We start from the raw sequence: 23,166 nt of genomic DNA, 5'->3' as shown, positions 1-23,166 counted from the left end.
TCGAAATGGCCAGGTGGTCGCTGAGAAGAGGTGGTCGCTCGGGCAGGTTTGACTGTATACGACACACAAGCAACAGAAGTCATACCTGGTCAATAAATTGCACATCTACATGTATAACTACATAATAATGACATATTATCAAAGTTCATAAATATTAAGGGATGTAAAACGGGGTCCCGTGTTTGAGGAGATGCCTCATTACGCTAACATTGGGAACCTATTGGCTGCAAATACTAGTAATACACCAGATGTATTTATTATTACTCCATGTAAGACATACACAGACAGAAATTAGGGAACAAAGACAGAAAAAAAGAGATACCTTTCGTATTAAAGTGCCCATACATAAGCACTGACACAACAAACAGTCAAGTTCATGAAATACATTGTAAGTACTAGTACTTCAAACTGTTGTTTTTGTAAAGAGATTCTAAATCAGCTTGTGAGCTACAAAGTGACCAGTAGGTATTCTGAAGAAAACCATCATAGTAACAGGTCCCCGTCTGACCTTGAACATACTACATGACCTTGACAGAGTTCATGCTCTTGGCAAGAATTTTTTGTGTGTGTCTGAGTTGAAAGCAGCAAGAAAACTGGTTAGTGACGAGTAACCGGAATAAAACTGTTGGATGAATATTCTAGGAAAAGATTCTGAGAGGAGGCCTCAAATAGTTTTGTAACCACCCCTGTACATAATTAGCCCAATATCATAGAATGTTAGCTTGACATCTCCGGATCATTTTAAGTTGAAGATCATACAGGTGAATAAGAGAATCAAATGTTAAGTCCTGATAGAACTCATCATGAGTTTGTGGACGAACAGTGTAGGAGGGTGATGGGCAAGATGATGGGGGTGGTCATAGGTCGAAGGTTGTAGTTTAAAAGGTAATCACAGGTCAGTACTGGTCACAGCACTGAGTCCATGAACCAAGACCGTGGGAGGGAGGTCATGGGTCAAAAGGTCATATCTGCTGAGGTATTCTGGGTAGCGACTGGTGTCGACCGGCGGGCGGGTCAGGTACAGAAAGTTCACGGCCGTGTTCTGCGACTGCTGCTTGATGAGTTCGTTCATCGCGCGCAGGTACTCTTCCGTGATTGCCATGGCAACGGGCGCCTCGTCTGTGAGGACAGTTCCCTACAGAAGAGGACATGGTCATGGTCACAGTGTGAAGGGCAAACTTCTCATGTTACAACCCATACTGCATGCATGAAGTCACTTCTATAATTTTATACAATCTTCAGCTACATTATATTGATTCCAATAGAGCCCATGCACAGGTAAAGTGAAAAAATGTAGGTCATAAATAATACTGAATCACCGTGATTGGAAATTCCTACCCGTCTCTCCCACTGCTTGATTCTACATTTTTTAAAGCCTTACAGAGACGACATTGCATTAAATGTTTCAGTTCAACAAACATAATGCATTGTGCTTATGCTACATGTTTTCATAAGATTCATGGTGATACAAATTGTGTTATCATATACTCAGCAACATGTAATTTATCCTTCCGTGAACAGTTTCATCAGGTTGGTACGTCACTGAATAAAGAGACTCTTTTTACACAACCAGTGCGGTGAGAATAAAGCACTGGTTGTGTAAAAAGAGTCTCTTTATTCTGTAATTTATCCTGTATGAATTACCTCCGAATTGCCCCTTAGACAGATGACATGTTCCCAGTTGATGATGTTGATGTCAGCCTGGATGCGGAGCTGCGTCAGAAGCTCCTTAAGTTTTGCCTCTCGCCGCCTCGTGCCGGGCTCGTTGTGGTCTCCGCCCTCCACACAGAGGAACACACGCATGCGGGTCACCTGGAAAAGAGTACATGATTGTTTCTGATTAAAGGAGAAGAGATCTAGATGCTGCTACAGTAATTAAGAAGTGGTCAATGTCATCTTGCACTGAGCAAACTCGTTAAAAAAAGGTCACACTGACCGGCCACTAAAAGTCATTTTAAAAAGCCTCAAAAATTCTTTGAATGATCTCTTTGAATACAAATTTTAGTACTTACAGGCTATAATAGAGCTTCAGTTTGTTTTACTTGGAGAAGTACTGATAAATTCATATTTCTCATTCATTAATGCTAGACCAAACAATCCTACATTTTCACCATTGCCAAGAAGCAAGAAGAAGCCAAGCTTCTATGCTAGACTAGATCTGTGATACTTTTACATGTATGTTTTATCTTTGTTGTGACCTGCGCTTAGCTTGGTTGGGCAAAAATGTACAATAAAGGTCTTCATTCATTCACAACCCCCACCTTTCTCCAGTGCATTACCATGTTCAGGATACAGGCCAGTTGCAGCAGGAATAACCAAAAAAAAGCTTTCCTACCTTAGCAAAGATTTTAGCATCGAAAAGAAACGCTAACACTGATTGAGTACCATTTATCCTAACCCCCACCTTTCTCCAGAGCGACACCATGTTGATGATACAAGCCAGTTGCAGCAGTAATCCTGCCTTAGGAAAGATTTTAGAATTGAAAACAAAGTTTTGATGATAGAGTACTGTTAATCATGATATCCCACCTTTCTCCAGTGCGGCACCATGTTCAGAATACAGGCCAGTTGCAGCAGGTCAATAGCAAAAAAAGCTTTTCTGTCATAGCAAAGAGTTTAGCATTGAAAGGAAAGTTTTGATTAAACTCCCAACAGTGTTAGAGTACTGTTTAAGCCCCGTTTACAAATCAAGAATTTAGCTCGGCCAAGTTGTCAGCGAGCTCTAAATTACGAGGAGGCATGAACCTGATGCCTACGAACAAATGGCAGAGTTTCTTCGTCGGCATCAGGGTCATACCTCCTCGTAATTTAGAGCTCGCTGACAACTCAGCCGAGCTAAATTCTTGATTTGTAAACGGGGCTTTATCACAACCCCCACCTTTCTCCAGTGCGGCACCATATTCAGGATACAGGCCAGCTGCAGCAGGAAGAAGCAGGTCACGTCAAAGTAGCTGGCCATCTCGGGTTTCATCATGTTGACAGGCCAGACGTCGATGTACTTGGTCTGCTTCTGGGAGAACAGGGCCGCGCGGTCCATCTGGCGGAAGTACCTGCGGAATTTATACTCAAATCATTAGTCTATCTAAGGGCTGGTTTACACAAGGCAAAAAATGACTTGTCATATAAATGTTGTACGATGTTCGTCGCCTAGGACACATTTTTTTGCCCATGTAAAAACAAAAACGACGCACAACGCAAGAGAATTGGCTAGACCAAATGGGATCTACCTCGCTGAAAAAGCACATTTAATTTTCAAGATTGTTACACTTCATTTCTAGGAATATACAGAAAACAGCTCCTAGACATAATAGATTGTCCCATTGATTGTGTATATTCTAAGCAATACAACAACAAAATATTGACGTAGTAGTTGCTTAATCGTCCATGCCATTTCTTAATGAGTACTGCTGCAATGTAATCATTATGAAACATTGATGAGCTATCCAATGGCACTTTACTTCACTTTATTTGTTTAACCAGGAGTGTACACTCAGGTCAAACCTAGACCTGCTTTTCAGGCAGTCCTGGACTTATACTTGAAAACACAATAACAATAACAGTACTGACACATTTCCATAACAACATAAACCATGAAATAGTTTTACTATGCAGGTTAACAATGACAGAGTCAATTGACATTTATAAATGTCATGAGCTTCAACCAGGCTTATAGCTAGGATCTTATCAAAGAGTGTCCAAATTTCTTGCTGTTCGGCGAGCGCTGCAGATGCGAGTATTGTAGGGGGTCTGGGGACATCCTCACTCAGAAAATTGTAAAATTTATAACTCTCTGAAACACCATTTCCCACATTTTTAGGTGCACATTTGGGGGAATGAAGCAAATTTACTGTCAGACAGGCCACATGTGACCTGTAGCATCCCTGGTCAGACAGGCCACATGTGACCTGCAGCATCCCTGGTCAATCAGAATTTCATGCTTGTCAGAGGATGTGCTCCTAGTGTAAGGGCGTACAATTTCACTGTCTTATTTTTTAACAGGCCGTACAATGTACGCATGTAGAGCTTCAACAGACTGCAGTGTTACATACCGCAGCAGACAGACGTTCTTGGTCAGCTTGATGGCATCACTGATGATGGCCACGTACTCCGAAAGATTCAGCACCTTTTCATCCCCCAGCTAGCAAGGAATGGAAGGGAAAAAATGTGGTGTGATTGACCCTTAATGACACATGTTTGGTTTGGTTGTACAGATCTCCATTAGTGACTGATATGTCACTATTCTTCCCGGAGTCCGGGTGATTTGTAGAGAATCACCAATTCTAGACCGAAGGATTTTGCACCATTGCACGCCTCACCATCGCACATGTGGGGGTTCTTTAACGTGCCTGGGGTATGGCTCTCCCCAGACAAGGGTCCGAGGGATGGCCCTAGCCGAAGCTAGGTACTCATTTTCACCTGAGCCAAGTGAGGAAAGTCATGTAAAGTGCCTTTCCCAAGGGCACAAGATCGGTAGCACGGCAGTCGGATTTGAACCCGAGACCTCTCGGTCCCGAGCCGAACACACTGCCACTGCGCTACGCGGTCCCACATGTCAGCTTTCAAAAAAAAGATATATCGTAGGTAGCTGCAGTCGGCTGTATGATATTGAAAGACTTGTCACAGCAAAGCGCTGCATGACTAATTTTATTAGCATCTAATGTACACAGATTCTGTATTCTGTATCTAGAATTCTCGATATGACAAATTAGCCACAATTTATCCATTTAACAAAGCAATCACAGCAAGCAGCACTGTCACATGGTATAAACTGTGAATTGTAGAAGCAGACACAGAGAAGTCACATCTTTGAGGACACAGAAAGTTTCTCTGTGATAATGCATGATTGTACAAACCTTCCTGAGAGGTGGAAATGCCTCCCCCATCCTGCCGTACTCCTCATCAGCAAACTGCACACGCTTCTCCTTCGGCTCCTTGAAGACGTCCATGGAGAGGAAGGTGTCTTCCTGGGCACAGTTGTCATAGAAACCTGACAAACAAACAAGCAGAATATGTGGGGATGCTGTCAATCATTAGCATAGTTTGATGAGAAAGTTGCAATGTTTAAGGCATTCATAAATCATACACATGCTACACATGCTACTCACATGATGTTCATATCACATTTTCATAGTATTCACACAATGTTCACATGGTATTCACATGATGTTCACATGCTAATCACATGGTCACAGTTCACATGATGTTCACTCAATGTTCACATGGTATATATGATGGTTCACATAATGTTCAGATGATGTTCACATGGTATTCAGATGATGTTCACATGGTATTCACATGGTGTTCACTCAATGTTCACATGGTATTCACGTAATGTTCACATGGTACATGTATTTACATGATGTTCACATGGTGTTAACATGATGTTCACATGGTATTCACATGATATTTGCAAGATGTTCAAACCAGAGAAGAGTGTAATACCCTACCCATCATGACTGTGTTTGGCTTCATGCCTCCCAGTCCTGATATTCTCATCAGGTTTTCCACTCCCAGCTGCACTGTGGGGCACAGGGTCAGCTCCACAAACGCCTTCACCTGGGGGTGGAAATAATAAACATGAGATAGACACATGCTGTTCACATGATCGTCACATGATCGTCACATGCTGTACACATGATCGTCACATGCTGTTCACATGATCGTCACATGCTGTTCACATGATCGTCTTCACTCCCAGCTGCACTGTGGGGCACAGGGTCTGCTCCAGAAACGCCTTCACCTGGGGGTGAAAATAATAAACATGTGATAGTCACATGCTGTTCACATGCTCTTCACATGATCATGACATGCTGTACACATGATCGTCACATGCTGTTCACATGATCGTCACATGCTGTTCACATGGTCGTCTCCACTCCCAGCTGCACTGTGGGGCACAGGGTCAGCTCCACAAATGCCTTCACCTGGAGGGTGGAAATGATAAACATGTGATCGTCACATGCTGTTCACATGATCGTCACATGATTGTCACAAAAGTCATGATAGACACAAGATATTCTTCTCTATCAGTCTATGTTCAGCCCTTAAATGTCTAGATTGCATTCACATGTTTTTCACATGACAGTCATGCTATTAAATTGATATCCTTAAGCTTCTCCACTCAGCTGAATCGTTTTACACAAAATAAGCCCATTGATAACTAGAGTTCCACGAACACATACCTTTGCCAACTAAACCAGGTTTGTTATGTAGAATCATGTCTGTAGACAAATGCGTTACTCATTTCATTTCATTGCAAGATTATATGCTTGGAGTTGGTTTATAAAATTTCGGCATTGATTATGCAAATTAGATCCCAAGTTACAATTAATTGATATCAGCATACCAAAAATCATGTTGATCCTTTGATCCATTCTTGAGTTATTCTCTTTTCAAGTCTTTAGATACACCTCTTACTTTCTTCCCTCTTTCTCAGTTACATATGTGACAACTTTGAAAGTACTATAATGGAATGCTGTTGATTTATGAACTTTTCCTAATCAGTTATGCAAATTAGCTGTTGATTTGCATAATAAATATCACATTATATAAGTCTTCACTTAGGCTATTTACATGCCAAAAATCATGACGATCCGTCAACACGTTCATATTTTCTCATTAATTATGCAAATAACGCCGGTTTCCTAAAGTTTGAAAGGAAACCGGCGCCTGCAGTTCCAAAAAAGCCGCTAGGGGGCCCAAACTCACAGCACTAACTCTCTGCTCCGAGGGCTATCTACCACTCAAAAATCATGACCACAGCATGTCCAGAACACGAGATATAAAAAATTGAGTTTCCCCTGCAGTACCTTAGCAAGCCGCTAGGGGGCCCATTATCGAACTTAACCTTCGTTTTCCCGACCCCCACCCACCCACCAAATATCATCAGGATCCATCCAAGGCTTCTTGAGTTATGCTGTTCACACACACACACACACAGACACACAAACACGCCCAAAACATAACCTTAGCCATTCTGGCAAAGGTAAAAATCCGTTGTTCCCTTCTGGAGTTATGGAAAAGTCCTTTCACCAACAAATCCTACCTATTTTGCTAACTGGTTGGTATGGTCCGGCGCCAGTCTGGAAACTGATATGTGGGGTCTGGGAGCCTGACCCGTGGGCCTCGGGAACCCGTCAACTGTCAGGCACAGCTGCAGCTGGAATCAACCAAACCAGGCTGGGGGGTTGTAATGCTTCAGAAGTTTTGACAAGAATGCCCCTGCTATCCCTAAACTAGCTGCTAGGGGGCCCAAACTTATGTCACTAACTCCTGAGCACAAGAGCTACCTAACACCCAAAATTCGTGACCATACCATGTTTAGAAGATGAGAAAACACGCCCGGAAGTTGCGCTGCAGTACCAAGGGAAGCCGCTAGGGGGCCCATCATCGAACTTGACCTCCGTTTTCCAGACCCCTACCCACCCACCAAATATCATCAGCGTCCGTCGAAGTCTTCTCGAGTTATGCTGTCCACGGACAAAATTTTGCAAGTAAACCGGCGCCTGCACTTCCAGGAAAGCCACTAGGGGGCCCAAACTCGCAGCAGTCACTCTCTGCTTTAAGGGGTCCCCACCACTCAAAAATCACGACCGCAGCAAGTCCAATACGCGAGATATCAAGCATGCAGGGTCCGTTGCAGTACCTTAGCAAGCCGCTAGGGGGCCCATTATCGAACTCCCCTTTCTTTCTTCAGACCCCTACCCACCCACCAAATATCAGCCGCATCCGTCGCAGTCTTCTGGAGTTATGCTGCTCACAAACGGGGGGAAAGCACACAACCGGACCGAAAATATAACCTTTGCCAGAATGGCTATTCTGGCAAGGGTAATAAATGCCTTCAACAAAATTGTGCAGAGTTCATGGCATTCACATGTAGTAGTCATATTTCATCATTTCTACAACATGTTTTGTACATGTATTTGTTGCGAGCTGTGCTTAGCTGATCATGAGTGGGGCAGAAAAGGTATCATTCATGCATTCATTAATCAATCAATCACAGCAAAAGCAATAAATGACGAACCTTCAAGTTGTCGACCAGGTTCATCCAGAAGGTCGTCTGGCGCTGCATGGGGTCGTACGGCTGCTCGCACAGGCTGCCGACCTCCACGTGACCCACCACAAACAGCCCGCCCTTCTTCAGATCATTGGTGAAGGAGATGATCTGTAGAGGGACACACCATTCACATGATGTTGACGTGGTATTCACATGATGTTCACATGATGTTCACATGATGTTCACATGACACTCACATGATGTTCACATGACACTCAAATGGTCTTCACATGATGTTCACATGGTGTTGACATGATAGTCCCATGATAATCATTTGATAGACATATATTTACAGCTTTCTAATGAGAACCTAACAATCTTAAGGACATTCAAATGGGATATATGTGGTGTTCAGGGGCTGTCTACATTTTATGTGTATTAAGTGGAACTATGATGTGCACATGTCACAATATTTTCAGGTCATCGAAAAGATATTGGCACAGTATCTATGTGGAGCTAACGATATTCACATAATACAGAGTAACATGTTTGCAGGGTATTCAGAGTGTATTGTTAGTCACATGATAGTCACATGTCAGTCACATGATAGTCACCTGGCAGCATGACCGTGGGTTGTTGACCAGCAGCAGCATCTGCGGCCGCCAGTACTTGATGTGGTCCTTCCTGATGTCCAGGAGAAGCAGGTACTTACGGACCTACAGGGGAGACATGACAGTCACATGATGTTCACTTGACAGTCACATGATGTTCACATGACAGCAGGGCTCTAGCCAGCGTCCGTTTTTCCGTCAATTGACGGAAATTTGCTGCGTGTGACGGAAAAATTTTAAAACCAATCCGTCAACCTTGACGCACAAAAATCCTTGGTTGAAGCTACAGGCGGCTTGGGGATGCCGTCCACGGCCGTAAAAGCCACACACTGTTTTGCTATTGTTTTTATTGTTGCCGAAGTGTGTCGGTGCCCTTTAGCATACGATAATCTCATTAAAAACCCGTTTTTCAAGGTCTCAGTTCAGTCTTTCTAACTCATGGAAGAGTGTTTTCGCGACAAAGGGAATTGGCTGACGGAAAAAAATTTCCAGCTGGCTAGAGCCCTGCATGACAGTCACATGATGTTCACATGACAGTCACATGTTACTCACCTGGTGGAAGATGAGAGCCTGTGTGATAGAGCCCCAGGAGGAATCAGGAGACAAGTAGTGGATCACGAGCACCAGGACAGCCACACAGGCGATGGCAATGGCCGCGTACATCGGGTCAATGAGGAACATCATCACCAGGCAACTGATGGCTCCAAGCAGGCAGGTGTGCCAGGTGAAGTACTTGAACATTGGTCTACACAAACAATAAACAAGTAAACAAATATGTAAACAACAGATAGATGTGCCAGGTGAAGTACTTAAACACCAGTGTACACAAAGAAATAAACAAACAAGTAAACAAAGAGCAGGCAGGTGTGTCAGGTGAAGTACTTAAACATCGGTCAAAATAAACAATAAACAAGTAAACAAACATGTAAATAGCAGGTAGGAGTGCCAGGTGAAGGACTTGAACATTGGTCTAAACAAATAAACAATAAACAAGTAAACAAACAATCATGTAAACAGCAAGCAGGTGTGTTAAGCATCGGCCTAAAAAAAAATAAATAAACATCTTGAGATTGATCATATTGATCATATTAACATTCATATTTTCAGTGCCAACCTAATTCCCATTACTACAATTGATACAATGCCCAAAACTGTTTGGCACAAAATAGGTTATAAAGCTCACCTGAAGTTGGGAGCGGAGGCCCACTCCAGTGCGAGGCAGGCGATGTTGACAGCAGCGTAACACAGGATGAACAGCAGGGACACGATGGGGGCCAGGGCGTTCACCTGCTGGATCAACAGGATCAACTGGGGGGAAAGATAGGCTGTTAGCACACTGAGAAAACAAAATAGTTCAGGCCTGGTAAGGAAGTATATACTATATAAAGTTACCACACTAGGGACATGATCAGACCCAGCACATTCCCCTTCTGGATCAACAGGTTCAACTGAGGGGGAGAGAACATGTAGGAGAAGGGTTGTCAGCACACTGAGAAACAAAACAGTTCAGTCCTGGTAAGTAAGTATACAAAAGGGCTGTTAGAATGCTGAAAAACTAACAGTTCAGTCCTGATGAAAAGAGCCTTTATAGCACAAAATGTCTAACACAGCAACATTGATACCATTCCTGCTGAAAAATTAGCTAAAGAGGGGAGAAGGGCTGTTCGAAAAAATTGCAAGGGGAAGCTCTGTGATGGAAAAAAGATACCAGGCAAGGCCAATGGGGTTGAAACTGGGGTTCCACCATGCTGGGTGTGCAGTTTTAGGAATTCGTAGTTAAGATGGGGCATTCTATGGCTTCCTGACTGATGATAATGATGATGAATTCAATAGAATATCATAAGACACAACGAGCCAACTCTGGTGCAATAAAAAAATTGTGACTTACCTGTACTAAGAACCAGGACACAAACACGGCCACATACGGGTTGCCACTGCGATTGGTGATGGTCAACATCCGCAAGACACCTCCTACAATAAACAACGTACAATCACAGGATGTTCACATGACAATCACATGACTCATTCATGATGGTGTTATGGGACCAAACTGTGATTGATCCACATCAGCAGAACACCTCCAGCAATAAACAACAAAACGTTCTAACTGCTATAAGTGTGATCAGAGTATTAGAATGCCTCCTTTCCTGCAAGGTGTATTCTTACACAACTGTTCTTTTATTTCCACCAACGTTTCAATGACCATCTGTCACTTTCCTCAGGGCAATTCTGACTGTTTCAACTTCCATATTTCACTGAGAAATGTGAACAACAGTCACTGAGACATTAGAGGAACTAAAGCAACATTTTTGTAGTTTCTATATTCAGTACCATATAACTGCTGACAATCGATGCCAATTCATATACCAAATTTAGAGATTAGAAAAGTGAGGACAAACTCTCCAGCACCAGCATATTTCAACCTACCAAAGAGCTTGTCCCGAGACAGAGCCTCCAGGATCCTAGATGCTCCAATGAGACAGCTGAGAGCAGCAGACAGAGTGGCTGAGTATAGACCTATCACTGGTAAGGGTGCCCACATGTTGATGTACTGGAGCACCATGTAGTTATTCTGCAGAAGGTCTCTGTGGAAGGAACATAATCCACATGATCATCACATGATAGTCATATGAATAACATGGTCTACACATGGTCTACACATGATATATGCAGACAGACCTATCACAGGTAAGAGTGCCCACATGTTGATGTACTGGAGCACCATGTAGTTATTCTGCAACAGGTCTCTGTGTAAGGAACACATGGTAATCACATGACAGTCACATGATACTAGCATGGTCTTCACATGATATGTGCAGACAGACCTATCACTGGTAAGGGTGCCCACATGTTGATGTACTGCAGCACCATGTAGTTATTCTGCAGTAGGTCTCTGTGGAAGGAACACATGGTAATCACATGACAGTCACATGACAGTCACATGATGTAAGCATGGTCTACACATGATATATGCAGACAGACCTATCACTGGTAAGGGTGCCCACATGTTGATGTACTGCAGCACCATGTAATACGTTGTTATTCTGCAGCAGGTCTCTGTGTAAGGAACACATGGTAATCACATGACAGTCACATGACATTAGCATGATCTTCACATGATATTAGCATGGTCTGTACATGATGTCTGCAGATAGACCTATCACTGGTAAAGGTGCCCACATGGTGATGTACTGCAGCACCATGTAGTTATTCTGCAGAAGGTCTCTGTGTAAGGAATGCAAGTCCACATGATTATCACATGACAGTCACATGATATTAGCATGGTCTGCACATGATATGCAGCACTGGTAAGAGTGCCCACATGTTGATGAACTGTTAGCACCATGTAGTTATTCTGCAGTAGGTCTCTGAGTAAGGAACACATGATAATCACATGACAGTCACATGACAATCACATGACAGTCACATGATATTAGCAAGGTCATCACATGATATATGCAGATAGACCTATCATAGTGGTAAGGGTGCCCACTGTTGATGTACTGTTAGCACCATGTAGTTATTCAGCAGCAGGTCTCTGTGAAAGGAATGCAAGTCCACATGATAATCACTTGACTGTCACATGACAGTCACATGATGTAAGCATGGTCTAAACATGATATGTGCAGACAGACCTATCACTGGTAAGGGTGCCCACATGTAGATGTACTGTAGCACCATGTAGTTATTCTGTAGCAGGTCTCTGTGGAAGGAACATAATCCTCATGATCATCACATGATCATCACATGATCATCACATGATAGTCATATGATATTAGCATGGTCTACACATGATATCTGCAGATAGACATATCACTGGTAAGGGTGCCCACATGTTGATGTACTGGAGCACCATGTAGTTATTCTGCAACAGGTCTCTGTGTAAGGAATGCAAGTCCACATGATTATCACATGACAGTCACATGATATTAGCATGGTCTACACTTGATATATGCAGACAGACCTATCACTGGTAAGGGTGCCCACATGTTGATATACTGGAGCACCATGTAGTTATTCTGCAGCAAGTCTCTGAGTAAGGAACACATGATAATCACATGACAGTCACATGACAATCACATGACAGTCACATGATATCAGCATGGTCTACACATGATATGTGCAGATAGACCTATCACTGGTAAGGGTGCCCACATGTTGATGTACTGCAGCACCATGTAGTTATTCTGAAGCAGGTCTCTGTGTAAGGAACACATGATAATCACATGACAGTCACATGATACATGGTATTTTCACCAGCCCTAGCCTTTGCAGAAAACTTCTGAAATGGTACATAAGAACATACGCAATTGCAATTTACAATATGCAGTTTTCTGAACATGTATTGAATTCAGTGGAAAAGTACAGCTGCTGCGTTACGCTGAAGCGTGGTTATACCGGCTATATAGATACAGATACAGTATGCAAATCTGACATTAACAAATTAGATGAAGACCACAAAGATACGCTGGCTTGTCTTTAGAGCCAATTGGCCATCTCTTATGTTGCAGTGGAACCAGTTGTAAGGAATAACTAGGGATCAAGAACATGTCCGACTCCCTCCCCATCTACAACACAATCGTCCAGTAAAGTCCAGTCAAGTGACTAATAAATAGAGTGACCTCCAACTCTCATGTCACGTGACCCTTCAGAGCTGAAGAAACCATGGCGGATGCCTGGTGAATGCTTCTCATCACAAGCATTTTTCGTCATGAGTACCAGTTTAATTTTCAGATTCCTGTACAAGAACATGTCTGACATTTGAAAACGTGGTGTTCTCACCTTTCACAGGTGAATGCCACAAAGATGCAGAGGAGCAGGTACACCACGAAGGTGGCCATCACTGCACAGATGGTGCCGATGGGGATGGATCTGCTGGGGTTTGCCAGGTCACCTGTATGCAAAAAATAAATCATGTGTAAAGGATCTGCTGGGGTTTGCCAGGTTGCTGGATGTAAAAAAACATCATAGAATTGTAAAGGATCTGCTTGGATTTGCCTCAATAAAATTGTCACAGAATTGTGAAACAGTTTGCTACACTTTACCGAAGGAACTGCATTGCTACAATGTTGTCAAACTAGAAGTGTTGCTGATGTTGGTTGGGGAGTGATCAGGGGCAAATAAAGTTGTAGCGAGGTCTTTAAAAAAAAGTGTGACATTTTCCTGTCCAACTCGTTGTTTGGGAGCCCATGTTGTTAATTTTGTTCTTTAATCTGTCCTTAGGCCACACCAATTTAATTTCTTGGCTCACAGATTCGCTCGCTCCTATTTTTTGGGAAAAAAAATAAAAATTACCACTCAGCAAATTTTCACCATTAATGAAACCATTCACCAACTCTCTGGTGCAGCAAATTGGCCTTTATATTATAAGCTCCTTAAAGTGAGGGTACAGGTGCTGTTACTGTACAATGATAGTGTTTTTGTACTTTTTTCAGGCTGAAAACTTTTTTTCTTTATGTTTTGGATTAGCCGTTACCATTACCCCAACCATTTTACAATTTTTATTTTTATTTCCCCCTCTCGCTCCATATTTTTTATGAAAAAATCCGTGAACCAAGAAATTAAATTGGTGTGGCCTTATACGCTTAGTATGTATTTTGATAAATTTCATGCCACAAACTTTTTTGAATTGGCAGGGTTTGAATTTTTTACCTTCCCAACACATCCCAGAAAGGAAGGATAGAGCTTGGAGACAACCTTGTGTCAGGGGCTTGATTATGTCAGGGGCTTGATTGTGTCAGGGGCTTGATAGAGCTTCAAACTTAATACAGACCAATTGTTTACCTGACATGTTGGCTCCTGCCATGATGCCCGTGCAGCCGTTAAACATGATGGCGAACACCGTAGCAAAGTTCATGATGGTGCCAGTGCTGTAGTCAGTCCCGAAATCCGCTGGGAACACAAACAAAACATGCTGTGAGCATATTATGGTGTGTACAGACATGTAGTAATAATGAAACATTATAGCGAACACTGTAGAAAAGTTCATGATGTCAGTCCCGAAATCCGCTGGGAACACAAACAAAACCTGCTGTCAGCATATTATGGTGAGTACAGACATGTAGTACTAATTAAACATGATGGCAAATACTGTAGCAAAGTTCATGATGGTGCCTGTGCTGTAGTCAGTCCCAAAATCAGTTGGGGGTGAAAATATATCCTATTATGATCATAAGGTACATGATGGTACATGTGTACATTACATTGTTAATTCAACATGATTGAATCTATTATCTGTCAAAACATAAATATACACATACAAATGTGACCATAGATTTTTTCAACATTGAATTCATATCTCATATAAAAATTAAAAGGATTTAGTGATTGATCGTAAACAATTAGAAGAAACCCCAAAAGGAGCAAACAAATATCATGCCAGAAGTTATGATGGTTAGGATAAGAGTGAGTGGGTTGTAAAATTCTTTGTAGTGGAAATAAAATGTAAAATTCAAGCCAGAGGTTTTCCCTGGCTGTCTCCGTGTTAAAGCTGTTTTGGAACGAGTGTGTTGTGTACATTCTCTACATATTTTGGTGCTTTGAGGTTTTCCCTGGCTGTCTCCGCGTTGAAGGCAGTGTACATGGAGTGGTTGATGTCTGGCAGAGTCAGTCAGTGGTTTGTGTATATTTTTGCATTTTGGTATTTTGGTTACTAAATGATTATTCAATAACTAAGTCATTAGAGACTCACACCAGAGGTTTTCCTTTGCTATCCCCAAGATGAAGTTGTTTTGGAGTGAGTGTATTCTTGACATATGTTGGTGTTTTGCTTAATGAATAGTTGTAATAACATGTAAAACTCACGACAGAGGTTCTCTCTGGCGGTCTCCACGTTGAAGGCAGTGTACATGGAGTGGTTGATGTCTGGATGGGTCAGTCAGTGGGTTGTGTATATTCTTACATTTTGGTATTTTGCTTACTAAATGACTATTCAATAATTAAGTCATTAGAGACTCACACCAGAGGTTTTCCTTTGCTATCTCCGTGATGAAGTTGTTTTGGACATATGTTGGTGTTTTGCTTAATAAATAGTTGTAATAACATGTAAAACTCACGCCAGAGGTTTTCCCTGGCTGTCTCCACAAAGAATTTGATCATATTCTGTTTTGGAATCAGTGGGTTGTGTATACTCATTCCTTAGGAGCTAACAGTAAGAATACTGTAAGATCCATGTAAAACTCACGCCAGAGGTTTTCCCTAGCGGTCTCCACATTGAAGGCAGTGTACATGGAGTGGTTGATGTCTGGCAGAGTCAGTCAGTGGTTTGTGTATATTTTTGCATTTTGGTATATTGCTTACTAAATGATTATTCAATAATTAAGGCATTAGAGACTCATGTCAGAGATTCTCCCTGGCTGTCTCCGTGTTAAATTTGTTTTGTAATGAGTATGTTGTGTTTATTGAACTATATTCTTGATATATTTTGGTGTTTTGGTAATACAGTAGAAGCCGCTTAATTGCACGGCCTATTTGCCAGTGAATTTGGTGCAATCATCCGACTGGTGCAATAATGCGAAGTTATCTAGCTGGACCGCACCGGTTTTGGATTTTGAAATTCCGTGCAGTTAACAGAAGTGTGCGTTAATCCGTTGTGCAATTAACTGGCTTCTACTGTAACAAGTAAAACTCACGCCAGAGGTTTTCCCTGGCGGTCTCCACATTGAAGGCAGTGTACATGGAGTGGTTGATGGTCTGGTTGGGAGTGTTAGTGTCTTACTTAATGGCAATTATAACTGTTACAATACAATCTAATGTTAGGGTTTATCCTTAAAGTTAGCTGTCTCTACATTCAAAACTGTGTACATGGATTGATTGATGTCTGGCTGTGAGTCAGTGGTTTGTGTATATTTTTGCATTTTGGTATTTTGGTTACTAAATGATTATTCAATAATTAAGGCATTAGAGACTCACGCCAGAGGTTTTCCTTTGCTATCTCCATGTTGAAGTTGTTTTGGAGTGAGTGCATTCTTGACATATGTTGGTGTTTTGCTTAATAAATAGTTGTAATAACATGTAAAACTCACGCCAGAGGTTTTCCCTGGCTGCCTCCACATTGAAGTTGATGATTTTCTGTTGTGGAATCAGTGGGTTGTGTATATTATTTTGTTTTGTTTAATAAGTAATGTAATAACATGTAAAACTCACGCCAGAGGTTCTCTCTGGCTGTCTCCACATTGAAGGCAGTGTACATGGAGTGGTTGATGGTCTGGTTGAGTCAGTCTTGCATTTTGTTTTTTGCTTACTAAATGATTATTCAATAATTAAGGCATTAGAGACTCACGCCAGAGGTTCTCCCTAGCTGTCTCCACGTTGAAGGCAGTGTACATGGAGTGTTGATGGTCTGGTTGAGTCAGTCTTGCATTTTGTTTTTTGCTTACTAAATGATTATTCAATAATTAAGGCATTAGAGACTCACGCCAGAGGTTCTCCCTAGCTGTCTCCACATTGAAGGCAGTGTACATGGAGTGGTTGATGGTCTGGTTGAGTCAGTCTTGCATTTTGTTTTTTGCTTACTAAATGATTATTCAATAATTAAGGCATTAGAGACTCACGCCAGAGGTTCTCCCTGGCTGTCTCCACGTTGAAGGCAGTGTACATGGAGTGTTGATGGTCTGGTTGAGTCAGTCTTGCATTTTGTTTTTTGCTTACTAAATGATTATTCAATAATTAAGGCATTAGAGACTCACGCCAGAGGTTCTCCCTGGCGGTCTCCACGTTGAAGGCAGTGTACATGGAGTGGTTGATGGTCTGGTTGACGATGTCAGGGTTCGGGATGCTGTTGATCAGGCTGATGTTCATCGGCTTGTTCTCCACACCAAAACTGATGAACACACTCACTATGGCAACTGGAGAACAATAAACATTCGTTGACCATAACAACTTCAGTGCACATGGACTTAATGTACAAGATACAACATGGAAACTTTCATCACTATTCTCCACACCAAAACTGATGAACACACTCACTATGGCAACTGGAGGATAATAAACATTATTGACCATGATAACTTCAGTGCACATGTACTTAATGTACAACATACAACATGGAAACTTTCATCACTATTCTCCACACCGAAACTGATGAACACACTCACTATGGCAACTGGAGGACACTAAAAATTATTGACTGTAATAACTTCAGTGCACATGTACTTAATGTACAAGATACAACATGGAAACTTTCATCACTATACTCCACACCAAAACTGATGAACACACTCACTATGGCAACTGGAGGATAATAAACATTACTGACTATAATTATGACTTGCACAACAAATGTACAATATATAGCATGGGAACTTTTATCAATATTACACAATCAATCATTCTAAAGTATCAGAAAACGAAGGAGCATTCTGGAGTATCATAGAGTGGGACTTGTAGCCACCAAGGAAAAGGAAAGGAAAGTGATCTCAATCCAGTTTTATATCACTGAAGAGCTAGTCTTCCATTGAGAGGACAGACACTGCAGCTGTGTACAGTATTTACAGGTTCGTTGCACCTGGAAAATTCCCCTAGCTCCTTTTTTTTCAACAAGCACAATGAACAGTGGACCCCGAATAATGGATGTACCTTGCACCACGCAGAAGATGACGAGGGACGTCCGAGCGAACATCTGCGCCCCGACCAGGCACACCAGCAGGTTGAACAGCAGGAACAGTGTGCCGTACAGGAAGGAGTACCAGTGGCCCACAGGGAGGGCATGGGCCAGGGAACCATCTGTAAACAAACAGTGTAAACTCTGACCTCTGACCTACAGGTTAAACAGCAGGAACAGTGTGCCGTACAGGAAGGAGTACCAGTGTCCCACTGGGAGGGCATGGGCCAGGGAACCATCTGTAAACACATCATCATTCAACTTTAACCTCTGACCTACAGGAAGGAGTACCAGTGTCCCACGGGGAGGGCGTGTGCCAGGGAACCATCTGTAAACACATCATCATTCAACTTTAACCTCTGACCTACATGAAGGAGTACCAGTGTCCCACGGGGAGGGCATGCGCCAGGGAACCATCTGTAAACACATCATCATTCAACTTTAACCTCTGACCTTACAGGTTAAAGGGTATGTATTACATGTCGTACAGGAATTGGACAAGCAGGCAGGGCTTGCGCAAGGGAACATACATCATATACCTTTGACCTATACTTAAAGGGTAAGATTCTAAGAACTTGTATACAATGAGCCAGCAACTACAAAAGGTCCACTGGAACCAATTGTAGACATAATACATGTCTAAACTTTAAATCTTTTAGCGATTACTGTATTTCTAGCTACAGGGTAAAGAACAAAACATTCTGAACATAAAGAGGAATCCTTCAGTTGCATACCTACATTAACAGAATGATAATAAAAACTTACATAGAACCTTAAAGATAAAAGGCTGATCTTATAAGTGATTTTCCACCTACCTTCAGCCCCAAAGTTCCCCAGTAGAGCCTCCACCAGACCCAGTACGTACAGGGCTGAGGAGAAGATGTTGGCAAAGTAGAACAGAACCCCGACACTACCTCCAAACTCTGGGCCTAGCGTACGACTGATCATGACTGACACCTGTCAAGGATATTACATGGAAACTGAAGAAGCTGTAAAACAGTTCAAAACTAGATTATTCAATTTCCACAGTCTATTCATGATTGTAACGTCAGAGTTTGAATGAAAAATCAATCAAAGACAGTTCAACTTCGAATTACACTACAGAAAAATGCTAACACTCAACACTGGAATTAACAGTATTGAGACTTACCCCTCTAAATTTTTGGACGAACTCCGTCAACCTTGTTCACAGAATGAATGACCCTTCTATCTCCAGCAGTGGCATCAGGAACACGTCACTTTTGCAGGAGGGGGTCATAAGTTTCAGAAAGTCTATGTGCCCATTACATTTACACTGTTTACAGACTTCAAATCAGAGTAAAGGTGTCAAGAAGGCCACACATAAAATCATCACCTAACTTTGAAAGATCACGAAACATCCTAGACTTTTATCAGGAAATCTACCTGCACATTAAGAAATATTCTTTTTTGAAATGTAAAGGATACAGTAAGCCCCTCCCCCTTCGATAGCTCCGTTAGTGGAGATAGCACAGATAGACAGGATGGTCAGGCCGATGATACAGTACGCCAGGAAGAACTGAGCAATGCCAACAAGGAGTCCAGCCTGGCCGATCAAGAAACCTGCAAGGAGACAAGAAAACAGAACGTCACCACTAGAACACAATATGTAGCAATACTAAGCTTAGCTCTTGGAATTATCTCTCTCTCTGTACGTCAGGAAGAACTGGGCAATGCCTACAGTACAAGGAGTCCAGCCTGGCCCGATTAAGAAACCTGCAAGAAGGTAAGAAAACAGGGCAATGTTGCTGGTAGAACATGTAATATGTGACAATAGTTTGAGTACCGATACAGTCAAGGAAGCACCTACATAAGGTACCATATGGCCATTGTGATCACTCCTTGGTGGTCCCTTGGATGATTTCCCCATTGACACAAATGTTGGGAAACCTGTAGATAGAGATCCACAATGTTCACAAGGAACGACCAGATTTCATCCATCCCCTGAGTGATCTTTTTGGGCAGTTATGACTGTATATAGCCTATATGTGCAATGTATCTTATTACCTTAAATTCTTACGTATTGATGAGAGTTTATAATACCATTTCTTCCACTTTTTATAAAATTATAGCCCACTACACTGAATCTTATACAAGTGCGTTGCAATTAAGATTCCATTCTCATATCTTAATATTTGATAGGCCTACTTTGTATGACTTCACCTTTAAAAGGTTACATTGTTGAACATGACCTCATGGCATTACAAAATCATACATCACACAAATGACCAAACTTTGCCCTCAGTCAGACAATGGGGGTTACAATGCCATCATCCCATTTGTAAAGATTTGTTCATTCATTGAAGAATCCGATTATAATATTATAAAATTTAAAAAAAAATCAACATTGCAACATGAAAGAAACCATGCAAAACTTTAGCCAAGCCCTGGAACAGTGCCTTTCTGTCCTATATATGTGAACAATCTGCCATTTGTCACAGTCAGACAAACATGTGAGGGTCATGTTACAAGTCGTTTCACTGTCAGTACAGTTACGTCATGCAAATGTTATTTCAATGGTCTAGTCCTTACTTGTGCTTGTTAACTAGACCGTGATGCGAACAATGTCAACATTAACTTCTCAAGTTTGAGCATGCACTTTTATAAAGAATATTCATCTTAATAAATATTTCAGATATCTACAAACGTATATACAGATCATGTCATCATTTAACGTTTTCTACCGGTCTTGATAAACAAACAAAAAATCCAATATAATTTAGAGACTTTTCTATATATAATATTCTATTTTTCACTGAGACCCAGAACACGTTAACGTTATACACAAACCATATAAAACATGCAAAATGACAACACACACACAAATGCCATACCGTTACAAACCGGACTTTGACTTTGAAGTCAAAACAATCGTCCCCGGAAGTAAGCTATAACGTTATTTATCATTCATGTCATAAAACAAATAACGTTATTATAGACGGAAGCTTTTTTCTACTTACCCATACGTAGAAACAGAATGACACTGAACATAGACAGGGTGCAGGGCACCACCACGCCTAAGAACGTGGACAGTTTCCTTGAGCCGGGCTCTGGTTGCGCCGGCTCCTTGTCTGAAGACAGCCTGGGGGTGCTACTGAGGCTCCGAGAGAGGCGATAGTTTATGAGCGGTGACCGCTCGTTGGCGGAGGCTCCTTCAAGCTCCGCCATTTCTGTCTTGTCAGACTTCTTCAGATGCTTCGAGTCATGCTGCTTGACACTTGAGAACAATCTGAAGACGGCAGTCATTCGGGGAAGGAGCTAGGATAAGGAGGAAAAGACGTTTTCGCTTCGTCTTGCAAGGAACCGGACTGGGCCGGGAAGAACCACATGACCTGCACCTGACGTGACCCGGCCAGGACTGACACTAGCGCGCGATTCGGCGCAGATTCGAACCAGCTGTAAAGCGAGCGGATTATTTGCAGAGAACCACTCATTCTTCTTCGATCCACTGAAGCCGATCGCCGGATATTTTTATCACAAAACGAAATTAGATTTTGATGCGGTGGTATTTTGTGTTTGTATAAGGCTTCAACTGTTCCTATATACTCCTCATAGCTATTATATTCCGTCAGTAAATGATATGCCGTGACTTATTCATCAATTTTAGATTTTGGAAAAGAAATGTGTTTTTTTTTTTTTCTTTTCAAGGGTTTACGGAAAAGCTGGGCCCGGCGGCTGGACTGGCTACTCTTCCAGGCAACCCTTTTAGAGCCCCAAGAGTATGTATGGGGGTTTGGCCTGTAATTGAAATTCTTAGCTAAAACTGGGTAAATTGGGCAATTCCAGGGTGCCAGTAACATCAACTTTCGTAATTCCACCGGATTCCATAATACCGCCACATAATATATAATAAACATGAAAAAAAAATACATGAATTGAAAGTGTATACATCAGTAATTCTGAGATATATACTTATATTTAGGTCTTCAAAATAATCTCGGGAGGCCTCTATAACAATGTTTTTTTGTGTTTTGTTTTTCATGTGGCGGTATTATGGGAACCCGTGGACAAAGTATGAGGGTTGATTTTATCTCAATTCAAGACTATGGACATGGCTTTACAACCAGCAGTAGGTCAATGAAGAATGAATGTTTTCACTGGCTGTGACAGAAAAGACGAAAGATATATGTACCGAGAAATTCTACAAGCTCTTTATTTAAGTACATCAAATAACATCAAAGTTACAAGAGATGTCAAACCAATAACGCAAGTTCCAAATTGATACAACACAAAGTAATGTAAGAATAACAAAGACATTATTGCAAAATTAGTAAATCCAAGATCTAACCCTAACGTAATGTGACTTGAAAAGATAAATGTGTCATTCCCTTGTTGTTTTACATTCTTTTAAAAGTTTTGCTGCTCTTAATAATAATAATCTCTATTGCAAATTCATGCCCGAGAGCTAATTGCATACAAAGCAAAGCAGTAGTGGTATGCATAATCATACTTAACAAAGTAGGGAAAATGATACCCCTAGATAAATCAAAAGGGAATAACGACTTAATGCTAAGTTCTATAGAGTTCAGTTGCCCGGCCGAGCGGTTGCATTGTGACTTACAAACCCTATAAAGGTCTAAAGAGTATACATATGGCCATGTGGACTTCTTGCTAAGCTTTTATGTGTTTATGTTTATTGTTTATTTCAGGCACCATGGCCCATATACAATTGCAATATATACATCATCAATATACATTCAAAACCTCACAGCACATATGTACCGTTGTACAACCCTGAATAGTTGCGAATGATGGTGACAGTATAACCAGAAATCACCACAAGTCGTCCCCCGGTACACAGGGCGACTTTTGTTTGGGTTTGGTCGGTACTTAGCTTCGCAATGGTCCGAATGTACTCTCCGTAACGTGTGATCATCTGCACGCGAAAGCCTGTGAAAAATTGCACGTACTTCGTTAGCCCATCGGTGACGATTAAGTGA

The 23,166-nt window shown here is 41.7% G+C and overlaps 1 protein-coding gene across 1 annotated transcript; it reads right to left on the bottom strand.

Annotated features, from left to right (window-relative positions):
- Positions 1–404: 404 nt before the first annotated feature.
- Positions 405–21,598, bottom strand: LOC118430652 (solute carrier family 12 member 9-like). Its single transcript, XM_035841635.1, has 19 exons — positions 21,187–21,598; positions 19,655–19,789; positions 19,024–19,158; positions 18,184–18,330; positions 17,295–17,453; positions 14,392–14,499; positions 13,390–13,501; positions 11,035–11,192; positions 10,496–10,578; positions 9,791–9,915; positions 9,160–9,352; positions 8,611–8,712; positions 8,024–8,164; positions 5,448–5,556; positions 4,854–4,987; positions 4,050–4,138; positions 2,879–3,050; positions 1,645–1,812; positions 405–1,135 (listed from the first exon to the last, which is right to left on the bottom strand). The coding sequence occupies exons 1-19, from the start codon at positions 21,470–21,472 to the stop codon at positions 890–892; spliced, it is 2,802 nt and encodes a 933-aa protein (XP_035697528.1). The 5' UTR covers positions 21,473–21,598; the 3' UTR covers positions 405–889.
- Positions 21,599–23,166: the final 1,568 nt, after the last annotated feature.

Source organism: Branchiostoma floridae, chromosome 14 (assembly GCF_000003815.2).
Source record: "Branchiostoma floridae strain S238N-H82 chromosome 14, Bfl_VNyyK, whole genome shotgun sequence".
NCBI lineage: Eukaryota > Metazoa > Chordata > Leptocardii > Amphioxiformes > Branchiostomatidae > Branchiostoma > Branchiostoma floridae.
Note: the sequence above shows the minus strand (reverse complement) of the source record. Positions and strands in the feature narration are given on the sequence as shown.

Excerpts from the sequence above, each read along its gene's own strand:
- LOC118430652 (XM_035841635.1), bottom strand. The coding sequence starts at position 21,472 with ATGACTGCCGTCTTCAGATTGTTCTCAAGTGTCAAGCAGCATGACTCG. Across the intron at positions 11,193-13,389 it reads GTGGCATTCACCTGTGAAAG|AGACCTTCTGCAGAATAACT; the intron begins GTGAGAACACCA and ends TTCCTTCCACAG. Across the intron at positions 3,051-4,049 it reads AAGAACGTCTGTCTGCTGCG|GTACTTCCGCCAGATGGACC; the intron begins GTATGTAACACT and ends TAAATTCCGCAG.